This window comes from Chaetodon trifascialis, chromosome 20, assembly GCF_039877785.1.
Source record: "Chaetodon trifascialis isolate fChaTrf1 chromosome 20, fChaTrf1.hap1, whole genome shotgun sequence".
In the NCBI taxonomy this organism is placed as follows: Eukaryota; Metazoa; Chordata; class Actinopteri; order Chaetodontiformes; family Chaetodontidae; genus Chaetodon; species Chaetodon trifascialis.
The window spans coordinates 2,645,529-2,666,919 of record NC_092075.1 but is presented as its reverse complement, the minus strand read 5'-3'; the positions used below and the strand labels follow the sequence as shown (position 1 = coordinate 2,666,919).

Here is a 21,391-nt window from a genome sequence, read left to right as displayed (position 1 = left end):
GAGGGACTGTCCCCAGACCCCGGGGTCCCTGCAGAGCAGCACAGCGATGAAGAGGAGGGTGAGGCCTTTGTGCTCACGTCAAAGCTTCACTCCCACTGCTTTGTGCTGGAGGCATAAATTTAGTCCTCAGCGGCGTCCTGCTCGACAAACGTAGAAGAGAAATATTTTCCTCCTCCTGACGTCGACTGACTGGAACACCAGCTTCTAAGTTTTATTTCAGTCAGATTCGTCCTGATTAGATCAACCAGCTCCTCCATCAAACACGCGGCGTCCTCGTCTGTGTGAAGCTTTTAAGGCTCCGTCTGTGCGGCGTCACAGAGGTCAGAGGTCAGCGCGACTGGCTGCGTTCCCATAGACCTCCTCTTCCTTTGTTCACAGAGACGATGGACGGGGCAGAGCTTCAGCTGCTCAGGCTCCTTCAAAGTACCAGCACCAAAACATGCTCGAAGTACTAAAAGTAAAAGTATTCATGATGCAGAAAGGCCCATTTCAGAGTGTTAGATATATCTGAGATTAGAATTATTGATGATTCATGTGTTCATCATGAGTTCATGAAGCTGGAGCTCATTTTAACTTCTTCCAGCTGTCATCTTAATCCAGAATGATAAATGTAATTTCTATTAATATTCATAATCTGCAGAGTAACAAGTAACTAAAGCTTTCAGATCAATGCAAACACGCAAGTGAAGTACAAGTTCCTCAAAACTGTACTCGTGTAAAGCACTTATTGTTATTATCTCTGTTTTTGTTGGTTTGTTTTTGTTACATTATTGTTTCAGTTGTTGTTTTATTCATGTTGTTTTTCTGAGTTGATGCATAATTTTAAAAGTTCTTTTACTCAGAAATCAAAGATGTTAATGATTGTTGTTACTGAAAAGCTTAAAAGCGTTTTGAAATTTAAGTTACAGCCGACAAAATTTAGAATAAAAAACACTTTTTAATTGCAAAAAATAACATTTCTGGAGATATTTTCTGCTTCTGAATCAACTCTTAAAGACATTTCAGCCACTTTTCAGCCTCTCAACATTTTATTTTTTATTATTTTCAGGTTTCTCACTCGGCTGTTAAATAAGCTGAAAGGCTTTTTTTGCTAACTTTTACTGCTTCTTCGTCTCATCTTTATGCTATTTTCTCACTTTTTTTTTGGTTCATAAAGTCAGCTGGTGATATTTTTAATTAATCTTTTGTTTTTCCTGCTTAAAAACTGAAAGAAAACAAGAAAGAAGACAAGAACAAAAGAAGGAAAAGAAGAAGGTAAAAATCAAACACATCAGTCGTCTGACGCTCGTGAAATGTTCCCACATTTAATCTGAAATAAGAAGTTTCACACGTCATCAGAATAACACGTGACCTTAATCTGAAGTGTGAGCAAATACAGCAAGTACAGACAAAAACCGTGCACACACTCACTCACACACACACACACACTCACAGTACACATCTATTACCCGCTGACCGTCACCTGTGGTTCACAGGCGTCGGCGGACAGAAGGGGTGACGAACACACGTGAACGGCGTAAAATGCACCACGTTAAAATGGCTTTGAGGAGCGCTGATGTTCTTACGAGCCACTGAAGGAGTAACTCTGTGTACTTTTACACTTCAGCCCCCCCTCAGTCATTTAAAGACAGTAGCTGCGACATAAAACACGGGTCACAAGGGGATGGAGGGAATCGAAGCGAACTCATTTGTTGATCACGACACACGAACACAGTATCAATATACAGGATATATTGCATAAAGTTTGTCAAGTATTACTACAGCTGTGTTTCTACCGAGGGTAGGAGAAATGGCTTTTTAGGTAAAATCATCATCTGCATCCGTAACAGCGAGATCATCCAGCACGAGCCGAACCCACGAGATCCAGAGGAATGATTTCAAACAGGTTACACACTGGAAAGGTACGCCGACATGGAGAACACCTGCGTCCCGACACACCGGATCAGACAGGACGGAGGACGGATGTCTCTGAGACATGCACGCTGGTCCGCCTGTGTGCTGAGCCAGCGCCTCCTGTTCGCCGTTTCCACTACAGGAAGCCAACAAGTCGCCGCCGTCTCGGGCTCTGCTCTTATTTCCACTGTCCTCCGGCCTGGAGCTACATCAGCAGGCGACACTGACGCTGACCCTCAGAGCGACAGTGAGACGCAGCGGCTGTTGAAGGGAAACGCCAACGTATCGCTGTGGCCAATCAGTGAAAAGCACTTTTCCGAATGCAGGCTTCTTCCTCGTCAGTTATTAATCGTCTTTGAACACGTTGCTACATGACAGCGAAGAGGCTAAAACTGGAGTTGAAACAGCTCTTCACTTCATTAACGCTCTGCTGCTTCTCTTCCAGTTTCATGGACGTTTTCTTGAAAACTGTTTGTTTCTCGTCTGCTCTGAGAGCAGTTTCTCGTTGAGTTTTGTGTTTTTGTGTAAATCCCATCCAGGGATGAAGATGGTGAACTAGCGGAGGCTAAAAAGGCTGAGCAGCCCCAGTTTGTGCCTGTAATGTAACAACATTTCATCACATCAACACGGTGATACAACAAAGAAGTCTGGACTCTGTAAAACGGAATGAAGCTCAGAATCAATCATCAATAATCAAACTGTTCACTGACATCAGTTTCCTGAAGCGTCTCTGAGTCCATGTGTTCACAAAGAGGTGAACTCACTCCATCCTCTATGAACGTCTGAGCCTTTCCAGGACGCCCCTTTCATCACAGTCATGACGCTCTCACCTGTCACCAATCAGCCTGTTTACCTGTGGAACGTTCCAAACAGGTGTTTTAAACGTGCTGCTGCGTCTGATTCACAGTAAGCAGATATTTACAGAAACCAGTGAAGCTGATGAGGACAGAGAGTAAAAATCTGGTCTTTGTGCTGTCTTCAGCTGATCTTATGGATCAGCAGGCGATCACATTCTCCAGAGTCCAAACTTCAGATCTGAGCTGTACTTGAAGACATAAGCTGGGGCCGCATCGTTCCCCGAGTCACACATTAAAATGTCGTTACCCAAAAAAAAAACCCGTCCAGTGAGTCAAAGGCAGTGGAAACACGAGGCAGAGGTGAACAGCAGGTTCAGGTCAGAGGTCGCCGGCTTCCTGTAGTGAAAAGCTGCGTCTAAACATCCACGTTGAGCGAAACGGCGACATGACGAGGCGCGATATGACCGACTTTGACGAGAAGCATCAAAGTGAAGAGCTTTTAAAATCTGATAAATATGTTCTTCACATCTAACTCTAAAGATCCACATGAACTGATGTGTCTACAGTAAAGATACTACAGTAAGTACTACAGCATTACTACATCTGCTCCTCTACACACCTTAAGACTACGGCTAAGACTACTGATTGATCGTTGCATTGATTTCTGATCTCTACCGACGCCGGCTCGTGTTCTACGACATCAAAAATACTGCGATTGTATTGATCAGCTGATTAAGCTGCCGGCGGTTTTAATCTCTGTTTAAAGTCTGGATCACAGGCAGGTGAAGCCAATGAAATACTCTGATCTATAAAGTGCATTAAAGTGGAAAACAGCATAGAAAGAAACTGGTAACGATGATGAAAACAGCTGCTTTGACAAACATGGCTCCTCTCATGGCCGTCTTCCTCTAGTTTGACGGTGAAATAACAGCATCAAGAAGAAAATACTTAAAGGGTGATTCAGATTCCTCTTTAGGGAAAAGTCTTACTTTGTTCTTTCTCCTCCAGTTAAATAAAACACTAAAACTCACGTGTACATTATAAAACTTACAGCATACTGAATAAAACCGGAGCATCGGATCAAAGTGCCAGTGTTGTTGTTGTTGTTGTTGTTGTTGGTCAGGAGCAGAGACGTCTGCACCCGCCTCCTCATTAAACCAGCTGATGGAGGCTTTGCATTGCTTGCGTGGAGTCGTTTGGTGCGGCGGGGGTCCGGCAGATCCTCAGTAAGGGATCTGGTTCTGGTAATACTGCAGCATGTCGTACGTCTTGCTCCTGTGGGACACAAGAGGACGAGGACGAGTTAAACGGCAGCTTAAACGTCTCGTCCTGAGTGACGATCGGCTGCAGGTGTGCGGCTTCTCTCACCTGCTGCTGAGGAAACAGCTTTGGATGACTTTGATGATGAACGCCGCCGCTTCTTTCTCGCTCATCTGAGGATTAAACCGTCCTCTGGGAGAAAAAATGAAGCCCATTAACGTTCAAAGCGAAGGCAGGCGACGTTAAAATGGTACATGTGAACATTTAGAAGCATTTTCTGCCCTGTTTGCTGCTTATAGACTCCTCAGCTTCACCTGAACTCGTGTTTGTGACAGGCGTCTGCTGGACTTACTTGAGGAGTTTAATGGTTTGTCCTCTGAAGCAGGGCAGTCCAGTGTCCAGCATGAGGGTCACCAGAGAAACCACCGAGTCCATGTAGGGTCTTTGAGATCAGAGAGGAAGCAAATGACAGGAGAAGTGAGTGAGAAGCATTAGCCGGCTCTTTAAAAGCCCACCGCAGGCCTCTCTTACCGTACAGCCAGATATCCCCTGACGCACATCTCCATGAACCACTTGAAAGGCGTGGCCTCCATCTTGCCTCCCATGATCATCACCATCTCGTCCGTCAGCTTGATGTCGGGCTCCCAGCCCAGGTTACCGCCGGGGGAGCTCTCGAACATGAAGCCGAAGTCTGGAGGAAAGGCGGCACACGTGAGCACAGCGGGACTTTTTAACTGAGGCTAACGATTAGCGGCTAGGCGGCCTGCGTCTGTGCGTACCGATGTGGATGAGGTGGCCCTTGCTGTCCAGCATGATGTTGCCGTTGTGCCTGTCTTTGATCTGCAGCAGGAACAGCAGCAGGCTGTAGGCGGCCATGCTGCGGATGAAGTTATACCGAGCCTGTGGAGGGAAGAGAAGGACGTCACGGAAGCCTGATGAGAGGGCGAGCCTGACGAGCAAAAGGCTTAAAACCGTCAATCAGGAAGCTTTACGTCAACACGTCTGTCAGCGTGTCCGTCCTTTGAAAGACGGCTGACAGCGGACCCTCGCTCTGACAAACAGAAGTAAAAGGAGGACAGTGAAACCTTCTGGAAGGCGAGGGTGGACTCGTCTCCGTACTGGTTGCGGAAGTAATCGTACATCCCGAAGTCCGTCTGTCTGCCCAGCTGGTCTCTGGACTTGCAGTCCGGGATGCACTCGATCACGCCGCACTGAGGAAAGACGAGGACCCGGGTCAGAAAGGCGTGAACTTTAGAAATGGAGTATTATTAATATGAGGGAGTGATTGTCCAAACTACAAAAGTGAGGTGCAGGCTGTGAAAGAAGCTCATTGAACTGGACTCTGGAGGTGTGGATGACAGCAGGACTCACCCCCGGCGCAGTGGCCACCACCCTGTAGGGGAAGACGAACAGGTCCAGGCCGACCAGCTGGAAGATGTTCTTAAACAGGCCGATGATCTGCAGGGCGAGCATGTCCTGGAGGCAGAGACACAGGAGGGTCACGGGAGAATCTCAGACAGCAAACGAGCTGAGAGCAGCCGTCAGCGCTACCTGTCTGCAGTCATCGCCCACTTTAAAGATGGCCGCCTGCCAGCAAACCCTGCGCGACCCGTCTGGGTTGTCCTCCCCGTCTTCCAGAGAGTCGGAGGGGCAGCGGAGACCCTCCCTTTCCAGCTCACTCACCCCACAGCGCTTTACCTTGAACTTGGCCAGATACGGCGCCTTGGCAGCACTGTGAGAGACAGAGAAGATGTCCGTGAGACAAAGACGACGGGAGGACGGACGAGGCCTCGAGATGCACGAATGAAAACCGCCGTTACCTCTGCATGGGCGTTCCAGACTTGTAGTCGATGTCCAGCACGATGGCTTCAGGGTTACTGGGTAGATAACAGCCTAAAGACAGCAGGAGGAGGACAGAGGACAAAGGACAGAGGACGGAGGACAGAGGACAGAGGAGTCACTTCGATGTTGATTTTTTTTGTTTTAAAGAAGGAAATACTCACAAATTCAGGTTTTGTACTCAAGTACTGTGCTTCACTCTTTCTTCTTATGTTATTGTTTACTACTACTACAACTACTACTACTACTGTTTCTACTACTACTACTGCATTTCACTACAAATTAAAGAGTTTATAAAATATGTCTTATTTTAAAAAGTGAGGATAATCACTCAAATAATTTGAGATGATTTTCTCTTTCACTCGTTTACTGGTGTTTTTGTCTGTCTTTGGTCTCCTTGTTTTTGTTATCTAATGTTTTATAATGTCAAAATGCTGCACTGAGAGGCTGAAAAGCTCCCTCAGACCAGAGGAGGTTACCTGGCTGCACTTTGATATCCGACAGAGCTTTGAGACACGCCCGTTTCCTCTCCTCTCCCTTTGGAACGGGCCTGAAAATCAAAAACCAATCAGGATTTCCACGAAACCAAAACACTTCGCTGTTTGCTGACGATCTGTGGAGTAAGAGCGGAGGACGTACTTGAGGATGGCGGACACGTTGGTGATCTTGTTGAAGAAGTCGAACTCCCTCTGGTAGAAATCTTTGGCCGGACCCGACAGAGAACCCGTGATCTCCTCCACCATCTGCTCCAACAGCTCCCCGATGTCGGCTACGCAGATTAACGAGGCGTGAATAAATGTGATTACATCAGCTTCTTCGACTTAATTAGGCCTAATGAGGGTTTTCCCATCGGACAGGCAGAATAATTACACGTTAATCTGAACAGATACCACATGAACGCAGAGCAGCCAGAGATACGGCGAGCGGGAAACAGCCAATCAGCTCGTTTCATGTCAGGTTGTTTATATCAGTGATGACTGGATCTAACTGCAGTTTTAGAGTTTTGCTGCGCTGAGCGTCAGGGAGGGAACATACAGCCGTTCGGCTCCTGGATGTTTGCTCGGTTTAAAGCCGCTCTGCGTGTCCGATCGAGCCCCGCGCTGAGTTTTCATCACAGGCTTTGGACTCTGCTTCGCGGAGTCTGTACTCACGGTCTTTGTGGTGTCCCTCTTCGTCCATGAAGATGTTGGTCTTCATGTTCCAGATGAACTGGTGGGCGAGCAGCTGAGACTTCTGGGCCGCCCACAGGATGTACTCTCGCACATAACCCATCTGAGGAGGAGCGAGCATCGGTTCATCACGGCTGCTTCATATACGACGGCGAGAACATCATCGATCATGTGATCCTTTTCTTAAAGTCCCTCGTCTTCACTGGCATGTGTGTGTGTGTGCATGTGTCGTGTTTACCTTGTCGTAACGAAGAGCCTGAACGATCTGAGGAATGTAGAACAAGATGGCGTCCTGAGAGGAGAGAGGAGCAAACGTGAGTTTAACGGATTCTCCTGAAGATGCATTTCTCCTCAGCTGTTTGATGAGCGTGCGACTTACTGGAGGGAAGGAGCGCAGCACCTTCACCCCGTACTGAGCGGTGAGAGGATGAGGAGGGTACATGCTGCTGAAGTAGGACAGGCCGGTGGGCGGGTCCGCCGGAGCCCAGCACAGGATGTGGCTCAGCTCCGGAGAGTCGGCGTCGATGGTGTGCCACGTCACCAGGAACTGGGAGGCGAAACAGGCGAAGACTTACTCACTTCCACCAAAACTCGCCAGCCGAGCTTTACTGGACTCAGTGATCTCACCTTGACGGCCTCAGGTACATCGCTGACAGCGCCGGGGTCCAGCCTCACCAGCCGGGTCACTTCAGCAACAATGGCGTCGTTCTTAAACCTGAAGACGAAGCAGTGAAACGTAAACAAGGGAAGAATCGACAGTCTGAGGAGCCGCAGCTTCCAGGTTCAGTCCCACAGTAAGAAAACGTTTAGGCTAACAAAAGATGGCTGTTCAGCTAACGTTAGCTAACATTAGCCACCGCTTCTTCATCTTCTTCACACGGTGTCACTTTAAAGGGTGTTTCAGTGTGAAGGACCACCTCGTCGGTAGCTGCATGGCCAGGTAGGGTGCGATGCCCCAGGCCAGGTTGACGTTGTCCTTCCACTGCTTCTCCGTCAGACTGATGTATTTGGACCTCCAGTTGGCGATGCTGGTCTCCACAGACTGCTCCGTGGCGATGGCCAGCTCCTGGGTGGAAAGCGGGTTGTACCACGTCGTCAAGCGTTCGATCTCGCTGGCCTGGAAAAGACAGAGCAAGCAGCGCGGAGAGAGGTTGATCACGAGCAGCAGTGTTAAAACCAGAGACAGACGAGCCATTGTCAGCCCTCACCAGTAAGGCCAGCAGCAGAGTCCTGCGCTTCATGTAGTATTTGTGAAGCTGCGTCCCTCTGTTGCTCTTCTTGGACGTGCCTACGAGGAGGAGACAATGTTAAAACCAGTTTTTAGGCCTCAGTCTGCGTTCTGGTCTGTGTTTCTGAGCAGCTACTGCTCCAGTTCAAGGAGAAGTTTCTTTGTGTAAACGTTGTTCACATGCTGAACGTGAGCGGCACCTGATTTCTTGGATGCGGTGGACATGCCGCTGGACAGCGGGTAGGTGTTGATCCATCCCTGGCCGCTCTGCTGCGAGCGAGAGCTGGAGTCAATGTTGCTCCGGAGGTCGGCAGCGTTCATCACCGACAGGCTGTTCAAGGACGGGTCCTGGTTATCTGTTCACACGCAAACAGGTTCAGTGCGAGCACATCCAAACTGTAACTGCACTCTTTATTAACCAGTCTGAGTTTCTTAGAGTCACCGCTTCGACACAGAGAAAAACATCAACAGTATGATCGATGAAGAGCGAGATGAGCGGCGTCAGTTAGTCCTCTGCTGCTGTGATGGTCATGCAGGGAAACCCAGCGGGATTTACATGTAGGTAGAAGTTGCCTTGAACCACTGATACTGGGTCAGATATTATTTTGTCTTGTTAATGCGCGGGGGCTGGTAGATTAATCTGATCCAGGATCAGCAGTTAGAGGACCGGTCTACCTGAAGCGATTCGATGTGTATGAGAATGAGACCAAGTCTTTCTCTGGGTCATCGGGGATGAAGAGGAGAGGATTCTCTGGGGTGGAAGAAAAAACATTTTTCATTTGTAGTTTCTTCTTTTGAGGCGGATTGTTCGAGGAGAGGGGCAGACGGGTGGGCTGACATGATGAAGAATCATGCATCTTAACGCAGCTGACAGATTTGCGCTTTTCCTCACAGCTGCTAAACTTTAAGGGTGAAAAACAGATCGACTGTAAGAGTGTCAGGAGTAAGATGCTGAGACGTGGGAGAAAGAGGAAGAGCAAAGGCAGAAAGGAAACAAGAGAAGAAAGCTATAGACATAAAAAGCCAGGCTGGTGTCACAGATAGATGCCGGGATCTATCAGCAGCATCGTGAGGACAAAGCGTCAAATCTGACAGGCGTAATGAAACATGCCCCTGCTGCAGCGCAGCCCGAGCTCCACCGCTTTAGGCTTACTTAAGATCGATATCGGAGAAGTGCTGGACACGATAAGCGATCCAAATATCCCGGCAGAGAGCGTGCTCGGGGCTGGGGTAGTACCAAGCTCACCGGGTGGGACCAGGTGGCACGCTGCCAGGTACTTCTTGTCGGAGAGGATGCTGGCGTAGAAGCGGATCATGATGCTGATGTCCTCGCGGAGATGTTTGTCGCCTTGGGTGGGAAACTTCGGAGCCACGCTGCAGAGACAGAAAACAGAAAGATCACGTTTGATTTGCTTTCATGGTCCGTGTTTTTACTAAACCTTTGTGCATTTCAGATATTCTTTGTGAGATTTTAAGCGTTTGAACTGAAACGAGCCACGTCAGCGGCTCAGCGAGGCTGTACCTGACTGCTTTGAGCTAAATGCTAAAGTCAATATGCTAACATTGAGCATGCTAACGCTAATTAGCAGTACTGCAGCTTTCTATCAAACAAGCAGCATGAAGACGTCATGTTTTGTGACACTCAAATTATTAACTGATTAATTAAAGAAATACTCAGATTAAACGATGGGTTGCGTGAACAGAGTGTGTGTAGGTACCTGAAGTAATCAAAGGCTGTAGAATAGATCTTCTCTCGCAGCACATTTCTTACAGTTGCATTGGTGAGGACGTCAGAGTGGAGCAGAGCCAGACCGAGAGTCAGCAGCCTGAGGACAGAGACACCCTCACCATGAAGACACCTGCATCTTCCTTCAAAGAGAGCTTATTGTTAAGACCCTAAGACAGACGTGTGTTTACCTGAAACGAGGTCCGATGGCAGCTACGTGGCGGTTGAGGCTACTCTTAGCCCCGCCGACGTTGAGGGACAGCGAGCGCTGCAGCAAGCTGCCAAAGATCTCCACCTGATCTGCGCTGGAATACTTAGCGATCTCGAACCTCTGGACGAGAAACTAGAGGAGGCAGACACGAGAGGCAATAAGCTGAAGGGGAGAGGACATGTCGTAACAACCCAAGCAGAGAGTCTTTCGTCTGACCTCGATCCATATTTGGTGAGGGGTCACATCTGGAGGGCAGGGGATCGGCTGGCTCTCCTCTGACGCCGCCAGAGGATCAGCCTCCACCTGAGCGTCGGAGAACAAGCCCATCTTCAGCTCCACGGTCATCTGCCACGCTCCCGCCATCTCCCGCATGAACTAGGAAGCCAGACAGGAGATGGACAGCGTGAGTACAACACAAGTGTACTGAGAAGACAGAGACATGGACAGGAAGTGATGAAACACATCTACGTACCGGTACTTCCACTCCGACGCGAGCTGCCAGCAGCCACTCCCAGCAGGCGATGGCCGTCTCCATGCCGTGCGCCGTAAACATCTTCAGAGGAGACCAGCAGAGGTGGTGCAGGAGCTGAGGATCGCAGTCTAGAGTCAAGACAAAACAACGGTCAGACAACCAATCCAGAGCCCAGCGTTTGCTATAAAACACCATCAGGGACAAACACGGGGAGAGAGCGAGACCTTTGGTGCTGATGAGCAGGGCGGCCAGTTTGAACATGGCCTCGGTGAACGCCTCGGGCTGTGCTGAGTCTAAAGCTTCTCCCATCTGTTTGATCATCAGCCGGCCCAGATCAGACTGTCCTCGAACCGCCTGGGCGAAGTGGATCATACCTGACACCTGCAGGCAAGAGGAGAGACACGATCACAGTGTTTTATCTGGAGCTCAGAGCTCCCGTCCACAGGATCCGGCTGCATCTGCAGCTCCATTATCAGGTTTTAAATGAGCACCAGAAAACTCTCAGAAATGAAGAATCTGCAGCTTTCTAATTCTGTGGACATACAGCTGGTGGGATCTGGTGGTTTTACCTCTCCGGCGTATCTGTTCCTGAGGTTGAGGGAGGCCATGAAGTTGGAGTAGTCCTTCTTCACACAGGCGGGTCTCTCAGTCAGCTGAGTGGACTACAGGTGAAAGCATGGGAGTTGGAGAAAGAATGCAAAATGTCTAAAGCACGAACATCTTCATTTAGCCCTTTTCAGACATGGACTGTAGGTGTCATGATGTGTGATATCTGGCAGCTGGCGTGCAAGAGGCAGCGTGTCATCGCCGTCCTGCAGCGGTGAGTCGTGACCTACCCCCAGTGTGGTGCTCTGTCTGTTGTAGCCGGCGAAGTGCAGGATGCTTTCTGTAGCCATGGCCAGGCCTGTGTGCTGGGAGAGACCCGACACCCAGTTCTGATGTTTGTTCAGATACTCCTGAAAGAGACCGCATCGAGCACCGTGAGTTCAGCCACGAGGCCGCCCTGTGAGCTGTGTTCACCAGGTGTGTGTTGGAGTGTGTGTGTGTACCTGGAGGTGTGATTTGGTCACAGACGGCGCCCACTTCATAGCTTCTTTCAGGATCTCTCCACAGCGTGCTGCGAAATCCTTCACTATGCTCTGCAATTAAAGGCAGCACATGTCTCGTATATGCGTGACACATTTAAAGCTTTTGTGAAACGATGAAGAGCGGCTTCTCAGCTCTTACCTCTCTGGCTTCATACGTGTCCGGGACGGTGATTCTGTGCGGCGTGTCCGGGATGTCGTAGTAAGGTTGGTCTTTATGAATGTCCTGCAGGACAGAATAGACACGATCAGTGACCTCCGTAAAGCACAAAGACAGGCTGACAGACTGAGGACGAGTCGTCCATCACTTACTGCACTGAGCGAGAGCGAAAGTGTCTGCAGGATGTCCAACATGGTCCTCAGCACACGGCCACTCCACAACAAGTGTGGGAACCTGAGGAGACAAAGCACTGCTGACAACCTGCATCCTGAAGAGCTCACAGAGGAGTCAGTGCGGGATTGTGGGTAAATGTGCATGCGAATCGCTGCATTCTCACGTTTCGGCCAAGCCGGACAAATATTTGTCAGCCACTCTGCGGATCCTCTTGTGGATGTGGTTGAAGTTGACCAGCAGGAACTGAGCGTGGCGTTCCAGCTCCTCCTCATGGGCTTTGGTTTTTGGCTGAAAGTATGACGCTGAAATGTCAGAAAGCGCTGCGAGATGCCAGAACTTCAATTTCTAAAATGTTGTTTTTGGAGGTTATTCAAAGCTCGTCTGATTGAAGGTAAGTAAGACCTGCATGTGCCTGGAGAGCAGCGAAGTGCACAGAAAGTGTTTCTACGCTCGACTGAGAGCTATTTATCAGGCACTGTGTGCACATTTTACACCTGCTTTCACCAGACGGTTCGCTATGGACACAGTGTCCTCTGCTGCAGTCATCGGTCAGCAGCGATAAATCAAGTGTGGCAGCTACTTGGATTAACGTTCACACATTAACGCAATTTGTTTGTTTAAAAGGGACTCAGATGAAATGTGTGATGGAAACACTCGAAACTGAGCTTCAGCTCTTCATCTTTTACCTTTTCAGCCATCATTTGCAGGAAGACCTCAAAAACCTTGTCGCTAACGGCAATCACACACTGCATCATGCCTGGAAATGCATAAAATAAATAAAGAAACAAGTCGCATGTTTTGTTTTTTGAGAAAGTTTCGTGTCTTTTCTCCTCTGCTCACCAGATTTGTCCTTCTGTATCGCTCTGTCTTCAAAGTATCGAAACATGACCTGAAAGCGGTCGGAGTCCAGAGAGCGCAGCATCCTGTCAGTGATGAGAAAACATCGCAGAAGACAAATCAAAAATAAAATCATGAGCTGACGTACATGATGTAGAAACGCTGCATACCTCATGTATTCCAGTCTGTACACAGACAGCAAATAGGTGGACATGGCGAAGTCCAGTTTGTTGATGAGCGCGGCCACCTCGGGAGGAGGATCCAGCAGGTTGATGATGGTGCTGCGCAGATCGTTCAGCTCCGCCTGCCACGCAACAACGAGCCATAACTCAGGCATTCTTTAGTATATGAGCATACGTGTGCGTGAGTGCGCGCTCTCATACCGGAGTGACGGTGTCGTTCTTCAGTGCAGAGTTGTACTGCAGCTCCGAGCGTAGAGGCTCCCCGCTGGGGAACGTGAGCAGCGGTGATTTGGTCGCGATCTCACAGACTCCTTCGTACCACTCCTCCGGCCACAGACCTGAACGTTCAACAGAAGCAAATCAAGGCTGAATATGAAACTCTGCATCATGTTAGGTGTTTTGTTGATTGAGCTCCTCAGGATAAATAAAAATGTCTAAAGGCACCGACCTGAGCCTTCCACAGCAAACCCCATGACAACAGAGTAGAGCCAAAAGTCCCTGAAGAGCTTCTGCAGACGCGGCTTTGCTTCTTTAATCGGCGGCAACCTCTTAGTCAGCTAACAGCAGAAGAAGAGAGTTAAGACACCACAGTAGATTAAAAACGATCTACCTGTACCTTCACAGGCCTTTGTGCAGCACGTTTACATTTGTTAGCTTTCCACTGACCTGATTCAACAAGCTACATGATGGAGCTGAAAATGCTGTAAACATGCGAAACACTCACCACTGCAATAACTGGAATTAGGACTCCGAGGTTTCCTGCACTGCTTGACGCCTGGAGAGACAAACGAGGACAGCAGATCCGGGAGTCAGTATGATCATTCAGTTCATTTCAAGTATACTGAGCCATTAACCCACAGTGACAAAACCACTGCGTCAAACCGAGAAGTTCCCGAGCTGGAGGTGAACTGGGGATGTTCATGGCGTCTTACACCCACTGAGCCACCAGGGATCCACCAGCCGCAATAATGCGCTGCTCCTTCCCGCCTTTTGAGGCGAAATGTACACTCTACAAGCTCGCATGCTTTCAATTGGCCCACACAGGTGAAGCTGCGCTGCGCCAACCTTGTTAGCATACCTTGAGGGCCGGCCCTTTGTCCGAGGCTCTCTCGCTGGCTCTCTTCCCCTCTAAGCCCAGCTGAACAAAAAGCTCCAGCAGGTTGACCAGCAGCTCGTCGACCATCTGCTCAGCCTGCAGGTTGGCTGCTATGTTACCCAGAGCGTTTATCACAGCCAAGGAACAGTGCCTACACGCAGAGGAGGGAACATCACCAGAAACTGTGAGCAACAGCATATTCTCGCACCTTTCCGTGCGCTCCACAAAGACCTGCGACTGCAGCATTTCACCTGTATCCATGGTCCTTGTAGTCTTTGGTGGAGTAGACCATGGAGCTGGCTTTGACACTGATCTGCTGGAACAAATTCCACACTTCCTGGTAGATGTATTGCTGAGGGAGAGACAGAGAAGTTACGACGCTCGATTTTCTGCAGATGAACAACAGAGAAGGCTGAGATGTTCACGCTTACGTTGCCTGTGATGACCATGCAGCCCAGCTGGTCTATGATGAGCACGTCGAGCTGGGACGGAGGCTGGCAGAACTTCTGCTGGAGGATCTGGAGGATGGGCTCCATTACTCTGGGGGTGTCCCGTAAGGCCACAGCAATGTGACCCAGAGCCCTGATGGTGTGGTCTGGGATCAGGTGGGCGTCCCTGTGGAGGAGCGGGACCACATGTAAATACACACTCAAAGGAAGACCCTCAGTGGAATATGACCTCTGACCTACTTATCGTTCTCCTGATAGATGTAGAGACGGTTGGACAGACTGGCGAGAAAAGCCTCGACAATCACGTTATCCATGGTCAGTCCGGCTTTCAGGCACCTGAGGGAGACAGTGGAGAGTGAAGGCCGTGCTGGTAGAGTGTATATGTTGTACGAGCGTGCATGTGGGGAACTCACCTGCAGATGTTATCGATGGAGATGTCCCGCAGCTGCTCGTACATGGACGGCTGGCTCTTCTTGCTCGAATGGGTACTGAGGGTTGACTGGGAATGTTCATTGGTCACGTGGATCTTTATCTCACCGCCTCCTTAAAAACAAAAATTTGTTGAGAAAACACTGAGCTGGAGATAAAAGTGCGCTCTGCTGCGGAGTGCTCTGCTGGTACCTGGCGTGTACTGGCTGTGGTATTTGTACAGCTTCACCAGAACGGGAGAGGGCACCACTAAGAAGTCTCTCAGGGACATGGTGACAGAGTGAGCCACCACGGGAAAGCGCTCACACAGACGACCCAAACCCTGAAGACACAAACACAAATGAGTGACGATGGCCGCGATCCATCCAGGCTTTCAGAAAACAAACACCTGCAGCTGCAACGGCAGCATCAGCGAATCAGAACAGGTCGTACCACGAACTGGTTCTTACATAGAGAGCAGCTCAATATTTACCACCACAACCTGCCAGGTGCTACTGTTTTGCAGCTAGCTAAACCAAGTGACAAAGCTAACGTTAGCATGCATGCAACACATATCACATCTGACCATTTCAGAGATTCCTTCGTCTTTGTGTGCTTCTTAAAGCAGAAGGAAGGTGGATCACAGATGAAGCAGATCACTGTTACCTGTAAGCAGCAGATGAGGAGGGGCATGTGAGCGATGATGACTTTACTGGATGTCTTGGACTGCAGCTTCTCGGATAGCTTGGTGCAAAGGTTCTCAGCTCCTGGTGGAAACATAAAGAGAAGATTTTGCAGAGACGGCCTCTGAGACAGATTCTTCCTGTCTGAAGGAAGCGATTGCTCACCCTGCTCCTCAGTCACAGCCCACACCATGAGGTCCACGCAGGCGGCGTTGGCCTGGCAGCGCAGCTTGAGCGGGCTCAGCTCGCTCTGGAGGTACTCCACATCATGAAGGATCCTCTGCAGCTCCGACTGGCTGCTGCTGAACTGCTCCAGCACAAAGTCATGAACCTCCTTCACGTAGTCTGTCTGAAGGTCTGGTGAACACAGACAATACACCATCAATGCTCCGTCTTGGAAGATTTTGAGAGAGAGGAAAACTGAGTTCTTTACCTTTTAAATTGTACAGGGTGTCTCTCAGCATTTTAAATATGGCGACGTACAGAGGGTCGCTGAAGGTTTTGTAGTAGAGATGAAGACCAGGACTCGACTGCCAAGACGGAAGCAGAAATATTTCAATGAAACATCGTGTCAAAGAAAGAGAAGACAAACATCTACAGTGACAATTCAAGAGTCATACCTCCAGAAGTTCTGCCAAGGAGTCATCCAGAGTTTTTAAAAACGACTCCGAGACAAACGTTTCAACCTATTTGAGGGAAACAAACAAATACATTTTCACTTCTTATGCATGAAATTTGCATATTGCATTAAATTCTCTTCATCAAACGCTTCAAGTGTTCTGCTGCACAGGCGACACACCATGTGGAGGAGCTGTCTGAGCATATCCAGAGGGACGTGAAACTCTCCAGAGCTGCTTCCAGTGAAAAGAGGGGAGACGGAGAAGCTGGAGCTGATGGTGGAGAAGTAGTAATCAGGGTCCACGGCGCTGCCATCGGGGAGGTATGAACCTGAAGACAGACAGCAGAGTTATCTGAAGCATGTTCCTCGCTGATGTTTCCTGAAAGCCCGACATTTACTTCAGCTCGGCTACTGACCTTCAAAGTACTGTGCAGAGGGATCGGCAGGTGAGCTGGGGGTCAGACAGGCCCTCTCTGGGCTGGCCTGAACACAGAAACACAGGTAAACACATGCATGTGATAACACAGGTCAGGTCTGTCATCTCTTCCCTGATCTTCTCTACCTGCTGTGACACACTGGACAGAGAGGAGCCTTTACGCCTCAGAGTGTCTCCCTGACACACTGTGAGCAAAGAGCTCGGCAGGATGGAGCGGAAGTCGTTGAAGGACCGGCGGTGCACCGCGTCGCCTTCATCGCCCGTAGGCAGCACGGGAGCAACCGGTCGAGGGAACAGCTTGGACAGCAGCGGCTCATCGGTGTTGCTGTATCGGCCGAACGCTCGGGCGACACCAAGCAAGGTGGGCACAGTGTACCTGCACAGGTAATCTGTGCAGAAAAGCTAGTTAGCAGTTGAAAATATGAACAGTGAAGTAACAAACAAAGGAAGCGTGACGTGTGATTATGTACCTTTATCATGAGCCTCTGGGCTCTTGCAGATGTCTTGCAGGACCTGCATGATGTCCATGATCGCCTCCAGGATCTGACAAAGAGGATCACACACTCAACATCCAGTTCAGTGAGACAATGCTTAAAGGACACACACACGCGCGCGCACACACACACACCTGTCCTCGTAAGGTCTCATCACGTTGGGCAACATCTGAGAGTAGTGTTACAAGAGAAAAGCTGAAGTTCTCTGCGACAGGAAGAGTCTCTGCAGGTGAGGAAGGGCAAATATTAAAAAACAGCATGTTAATCAAACTGAATAACAGACAATATCATAACTTAACGTTGTTAAAAACATAATAACGGGGTGGCAGATGTACAGTTACCCCTTCCTTTGCGTTCTGAGCTTTCTTCAATCCACTGAACTTTAGGAAGTCCTTTGAGCAGCCCGAGAAGGTAGGGGACGATCGCATCTTTGTGCTGCAACAGAAGTGTCCCGTGGTCACTTACACAGGGTTACCACGGCGATATCAACATCCTGGAAAGTGAATGTGAGTGCAAAAGCATCGTGGAGCAGAGAGGTAAGTAGGTACGACATTAACCTGCAGGTTTGACTCTACTAGAAAGATGCCCAGCGCGATGACGGCGTCTCTCCGCCTCTCGTCCAGCTGGAAGACGCCTCTGAAGTCCACGGGACACATGCATTGTAGCTTCTGCACCTGTGAGAGGACGAAACGTGGCTCATGTCCACTGCTGCTGGATAGCACAACCTTTTTTAAAAGCACAGAAATCACCCGGCCGCAGGGCTTCAGCACACATCGTTCATTTCTGCTTCCATTAGCGATAACGAGGCTGTTGGCCTAAATGTGCCAAACGGCCTAATTAGCCTAACGCTAAAGGGCCAGACTTAAAAGCAGAGAGGGATTTAAACACAGACAGTGAGATCATAAGTTCTTATATGTCTCATCCGTTCTCAATGCAGAGGATCTGTGACACTGATCAAGCTGCTGAAGGACGAGGATATTTGCTGTAGAGGATATTAACAGTGGATTTTAAAAGCTGAATAACTCAACTGTGTCGCGTTCGTCAGTGCCAAAACAGTAATGAAATGCAAAAAAAAGGGATTTGGGTTTTCAGCTGGTTGTATTCCAAAGCTCAGCCGGCTGTGCTTAAACGCCAGCTAAGCCCTTCATCGATGCAGGAAAAACACGTTTTAATGAAAAAACTGGAGAATACTTTCATCACACCAACTGATTTTTAAGCCTTGAAAACCAAACAATATGTTGTTCAGTACCAAAGGCTGTTCTGACGCCCACTGAAAGGATGTTACTGTACAAACAATGAGGCCTGTGTGAGGAAGCAGCCCCCCCCCCGGGCTTTCCCACTCACACTAAACTGTGCAGACAGTCATAGATCCAGAACACAAACGGTTCATCGACTGAAAATCAATTGGTTTAACTATTCTGATCAATGCCAAACAGCTGTCGGTGCAGGTGCTGATCTGTGAGGGTTTGCTGCTGATCTCTTTCATATCTGATAGCTAACTGAATATTTGGTGGTTTTTGATTGTTGCTACAATAAAACAAGTCATTATTCACAATTTTCTGATATTTCATCGACTTAACGATGAGAGCTGCAGCAGGAAGAACCTCGTGCCTCTCTCTCTGCAGCCTCATCACACTCTGCTAAGCTTTGTGTGGAGCTGCGATGTGTTCATGCATAAAGAAGAGAGGGTCACGCTCAACAATGCATCGATGAATCAGTTCCCTCATCAGCCAACGAAGGCAGAAAACATTTGGGCTGTCTTCAGGGACGTTGGACGGTGGCTATCTTTGATTCACTTAGAGTGAACGGATTCTACGTTCTTCTCCACTGAGACAGAAATGGACTGCCAATCTACAAAACGTGTTTATGCAAAGACTGTTTACTGCAGGACAAGCTCAACATTTCTAAACACCCTGAACGTGTTTGTGGAGGAACTCGGCCGGCCTGCACAGAGTCTGAACCTCAAACCGCTGAACGCTGACTGGAAGCCTGGCTTTTCTGTCCGTCCTCAGTGCCTGACCTCAAAAATGACCTTTTGGCTGAATGAACACAAATTCTCACAGACACACTCCAAAATCTTGTGGAAAGCCTTCCCGGAAAAGTGGCGGCTTTAGCCTATAACTCCATATTGATCCCCAGCAAACTGGTTTAAGAGGGACGGTCGGCCGTCGAAGAGATGGTTGATGCTTCTAGCTGCACGTCTTCGCTTATACAGTCGTTCATAACAAGCACGTTTCAAATGCATGAAAAGGCAGAAGGACATTTCTGCTCAATGCCAGCTCCACAAACTAACAGCCCGCTTACACAACACTTCAGGGGCCTGACTGCTCAGTAAATTATTGCTACCACAGCTCTTTCATCATGGCACAGACTTCCTGTTAAGCACGGCTAATATTTCCTCATTTTGAATCTCAGTGCTTGTGTTGGTTTATCACTTCAAACTCCTTTAAAGCATTTAAAGAAGCTGCTGTCTAGCCTGCTGTTATCCCTCACCGCAAACCCTAACCTCCTGAGTGAGTAACTCACAAGTCAACAACTTAACTCCCAGAAGAACTTCAACGCCATTTAACACTGAATTCAATCTAATAAACATTTGACTTTTGCGAGATGCAGCATTGTGTTTGTTGCCTCCATTTCTCTGTGATCCATTTAACTGCCTGTCATGACTTGTACCTGCTTAATAATAAATCTAAAGGGGAACCTGGAGTGAATACTTCCTCCTTTTCAAAGCCAGATTAACCAGTTTGGGGTTCCTGTGGCCTCCAGGTTCCCATCGGGCACAGAGCACTTGTACGATATAGATTAGATCAGGTTTTTCTGTGTGTGTTTTTGGTTATTCAGCCTGCTCTCACTTCCTATTGATTGCTTCTGCCAGAGACATCAATTCAACTGTTAATCAAAAATGCTGCGATTAGTTCAGTGATGCATCGATGGTCCTCGTGTCGCCACGCAGCACGTTATAATTTAGCACTGAATGCTTCGCTGTTTGGGGACGGGATGTGAATTTATGGATCCCAGCATTATTCTGAGTAAGAGTCACCAATGAAGTAAAAGCTGCTTGTGTGACTGACTCAACTGGCTTTTCTATGAAGAACATGATTTAAAGACAGTATGTGAAGAGTGAAGAATCAATAATCAAAAATATCTTCTATCCCAAGGTAACTTCATTAGATGCCTTGTTTTGTCCAACCAACAGTCCAAACTCCACAAATACTTCATTTACTTTAATGCAGGAGCAGGAAAGACGGACGTTAGAGAACATCGATTGATCGAATTATCGAAATATTTGTCAATTAATCGTCGATCGTGCAGCATTTTAACTCTACGTGTAATTACATTACAAGGGGATGTGGTCAGGGGTTAATTACATAATTGTCCGACTTTGGATTGCAGCAGTTATTGGTCGTTTCTCTTCGTCTTATTGGTGTCTTTCAAGTGTTTTTTAAAACACGGAGGTGTGAGTTATCATCTTGGGTTGATCGTTACGCACTGACCGGTTAAGTTTGCTGTGCCATCCTGAATGAATGACAAGCTACTATGAAAACCATTTATGTTTAAAAAGAGGAAACCGTGCACGTTTAGGGACGTGATTGCAGCTTTCTGTCATTTAACATCATCAGGTATTTACCCTGAAGGAAGATTAACGACAGGTTCAAAACAGCTAACGTTAGCCGACGTTAGCCAGCGCTGAAGTCTGTCACGGACGCTGCTGTGTTGCGCCATAAATCCCCAAATGACGACGTAATTCATACATTGGCAAACTCATACACATGTTTACTGCTTTTTCAAATCAATAACACGGAACACACCGGCGAAGAAGCCAAGTTACGGCCGGGCCTTAATGTCAAAGACTCTTTGACAGGTACTAGCTTGTCGTTAGCCGTCGCCACGTATATCCTCACCTTGTCTATGGGCGCCTGCGGGTGAGCTGCCAGAGATCGCGCCAGAGACAGGACGGTGTTGAAATAAAATCCTCTGCTTTCCCCTCCATTTACAGACATGTTTAAAGACGCCTTAATACTGTCACACCAACGCAAACATCTCCTCTCATTCGCCCCGAGCAGCAGGAAAAGTCCGCACTGACAACTACGGCGAGCGCACGGTCCAAACAACGGACAGAAAGGTCATAACGCGAGAGGCTGAGAACAAACACTGCAAAGCTTAAAGTGCAGG

The 21,391-nt window shown here is 48.5% G+C and overlaps 1 protein-coding gene across 2 annotated transcripts; it reads right to left on the bottom strand.

Moving 5' to 3' along the window:
• Window positions 1–1,743: 1,743 nt before the first annotated feature.
• On the bottom strand, window positions 1,744–21,303 carry pi4kaa (phosphatidylinositol 4-kinase, catalytic, alpha a). 2 transcript variants are annotated; one of them, XM_070988639.1, is made up of 54 exons: window positions 21,121–21,303; window positions 17,776–17,892; window positions 17,560–17,653; window positions 17,353–17,441; window positions 17,195–17,267; window positions 16,851–17,113; window positions 16,705–16,771; window positions 16,469–16,617; window positions 16,290–16,355; window positions 16,103–16,199; window positions 15,835–16,026; window positions 15,653–15,753; window positions 15,200–15,329; window positions 14,992–15,121; window positions 14,819–14,914; window positions 14,561–14,744; window positions 14,381–14,481; window positions 14,112–14,280; window positions 13,758–13,808; window positions 13,482–13,590; window positions 13,235–13,371; window positions 13,022–13,155; window positions 12,855–12,937; window positions 12,701–12,771; window positions 12,178–12,302; window positions 11,993–12,074; window positions 11,823–11,906; window positions 11,645–11,734; window positions 11,432–11,551; window positions 11,165–11,257; window positions 10,820–10,976; window positions 10,596–10,723; window positions 10,340–10,498; window positions 10,104–10,255; window positions 9,905–10,012; window positions 9,340–9,560; window positions 8,387–8,542; window positions 8,167–8,246; window positions 7,876–8,075; window positions 7,586–7,673; window positions 7,338–7,505; window positions 7,197–7,250; window positions 6,941–7,061; window positions 6,429–6,558; window positions 6,269–6,339; window positions 5,771–5,843; window positions 5,502–5,682; window positions 5,322–5,426; window positions 5,036–5,161; window positions 4,730–4,850; window positions 4,482–4,641; window positions 4,303–4,392; window positions 4,059–4,142; window positions 1,744–3,965 (listed from the first exon to the last, which is right to left on the bottom strand). In XM_070988639.1, the coding sequence occupies exons 1-54, from the start codon at window positions 21,217–21,219 to the stop codon at window positions 3,914–3,916; spliced, it is 6,381 nt and encodes a 2,126-aa protein (XP_070844740.1). In that variant the 5' UTR covers window positions 21,220–21,303; the 3' UTR covers window positions 1,744–3,913. The 2 variants fall into 2 exon arrangements, with proteins under 2 accessions (XP_070844740.1, XP_070844741.1); XM_070988640.1 differs by having other exon boundaries at window positions 9,433–9,560.
• Between the last annotated feature and the right edge of the window lie 88 nt (window positions 21,304–21,391).

Excerpts from the sequence above, each read along its gene's own strand:
- pi4kaa (XM_070988639.1), bottom strand. The coding sequence starts at position 21,219 with ATGTCTGTAAATGGAGGGGAAAGCAGAGGATTTTATTTCAACACCGTC. Across the intron at positions 17,654-17,775 it reads TAGTAGAGTCAAACCTGCAG|CACAAAGATGCGATCGTCCC; the intron begins GTTAATGTCGTA and ends CTTCTGTTGCAG. Across the intron at positions 6,559-6,940 it reads AGAGGGACACCACAAAGACC|CCGACATCGGGGAGCTGTTG; the intron begins GTGAGTACAGAC and ends TAATCTGCGTAG.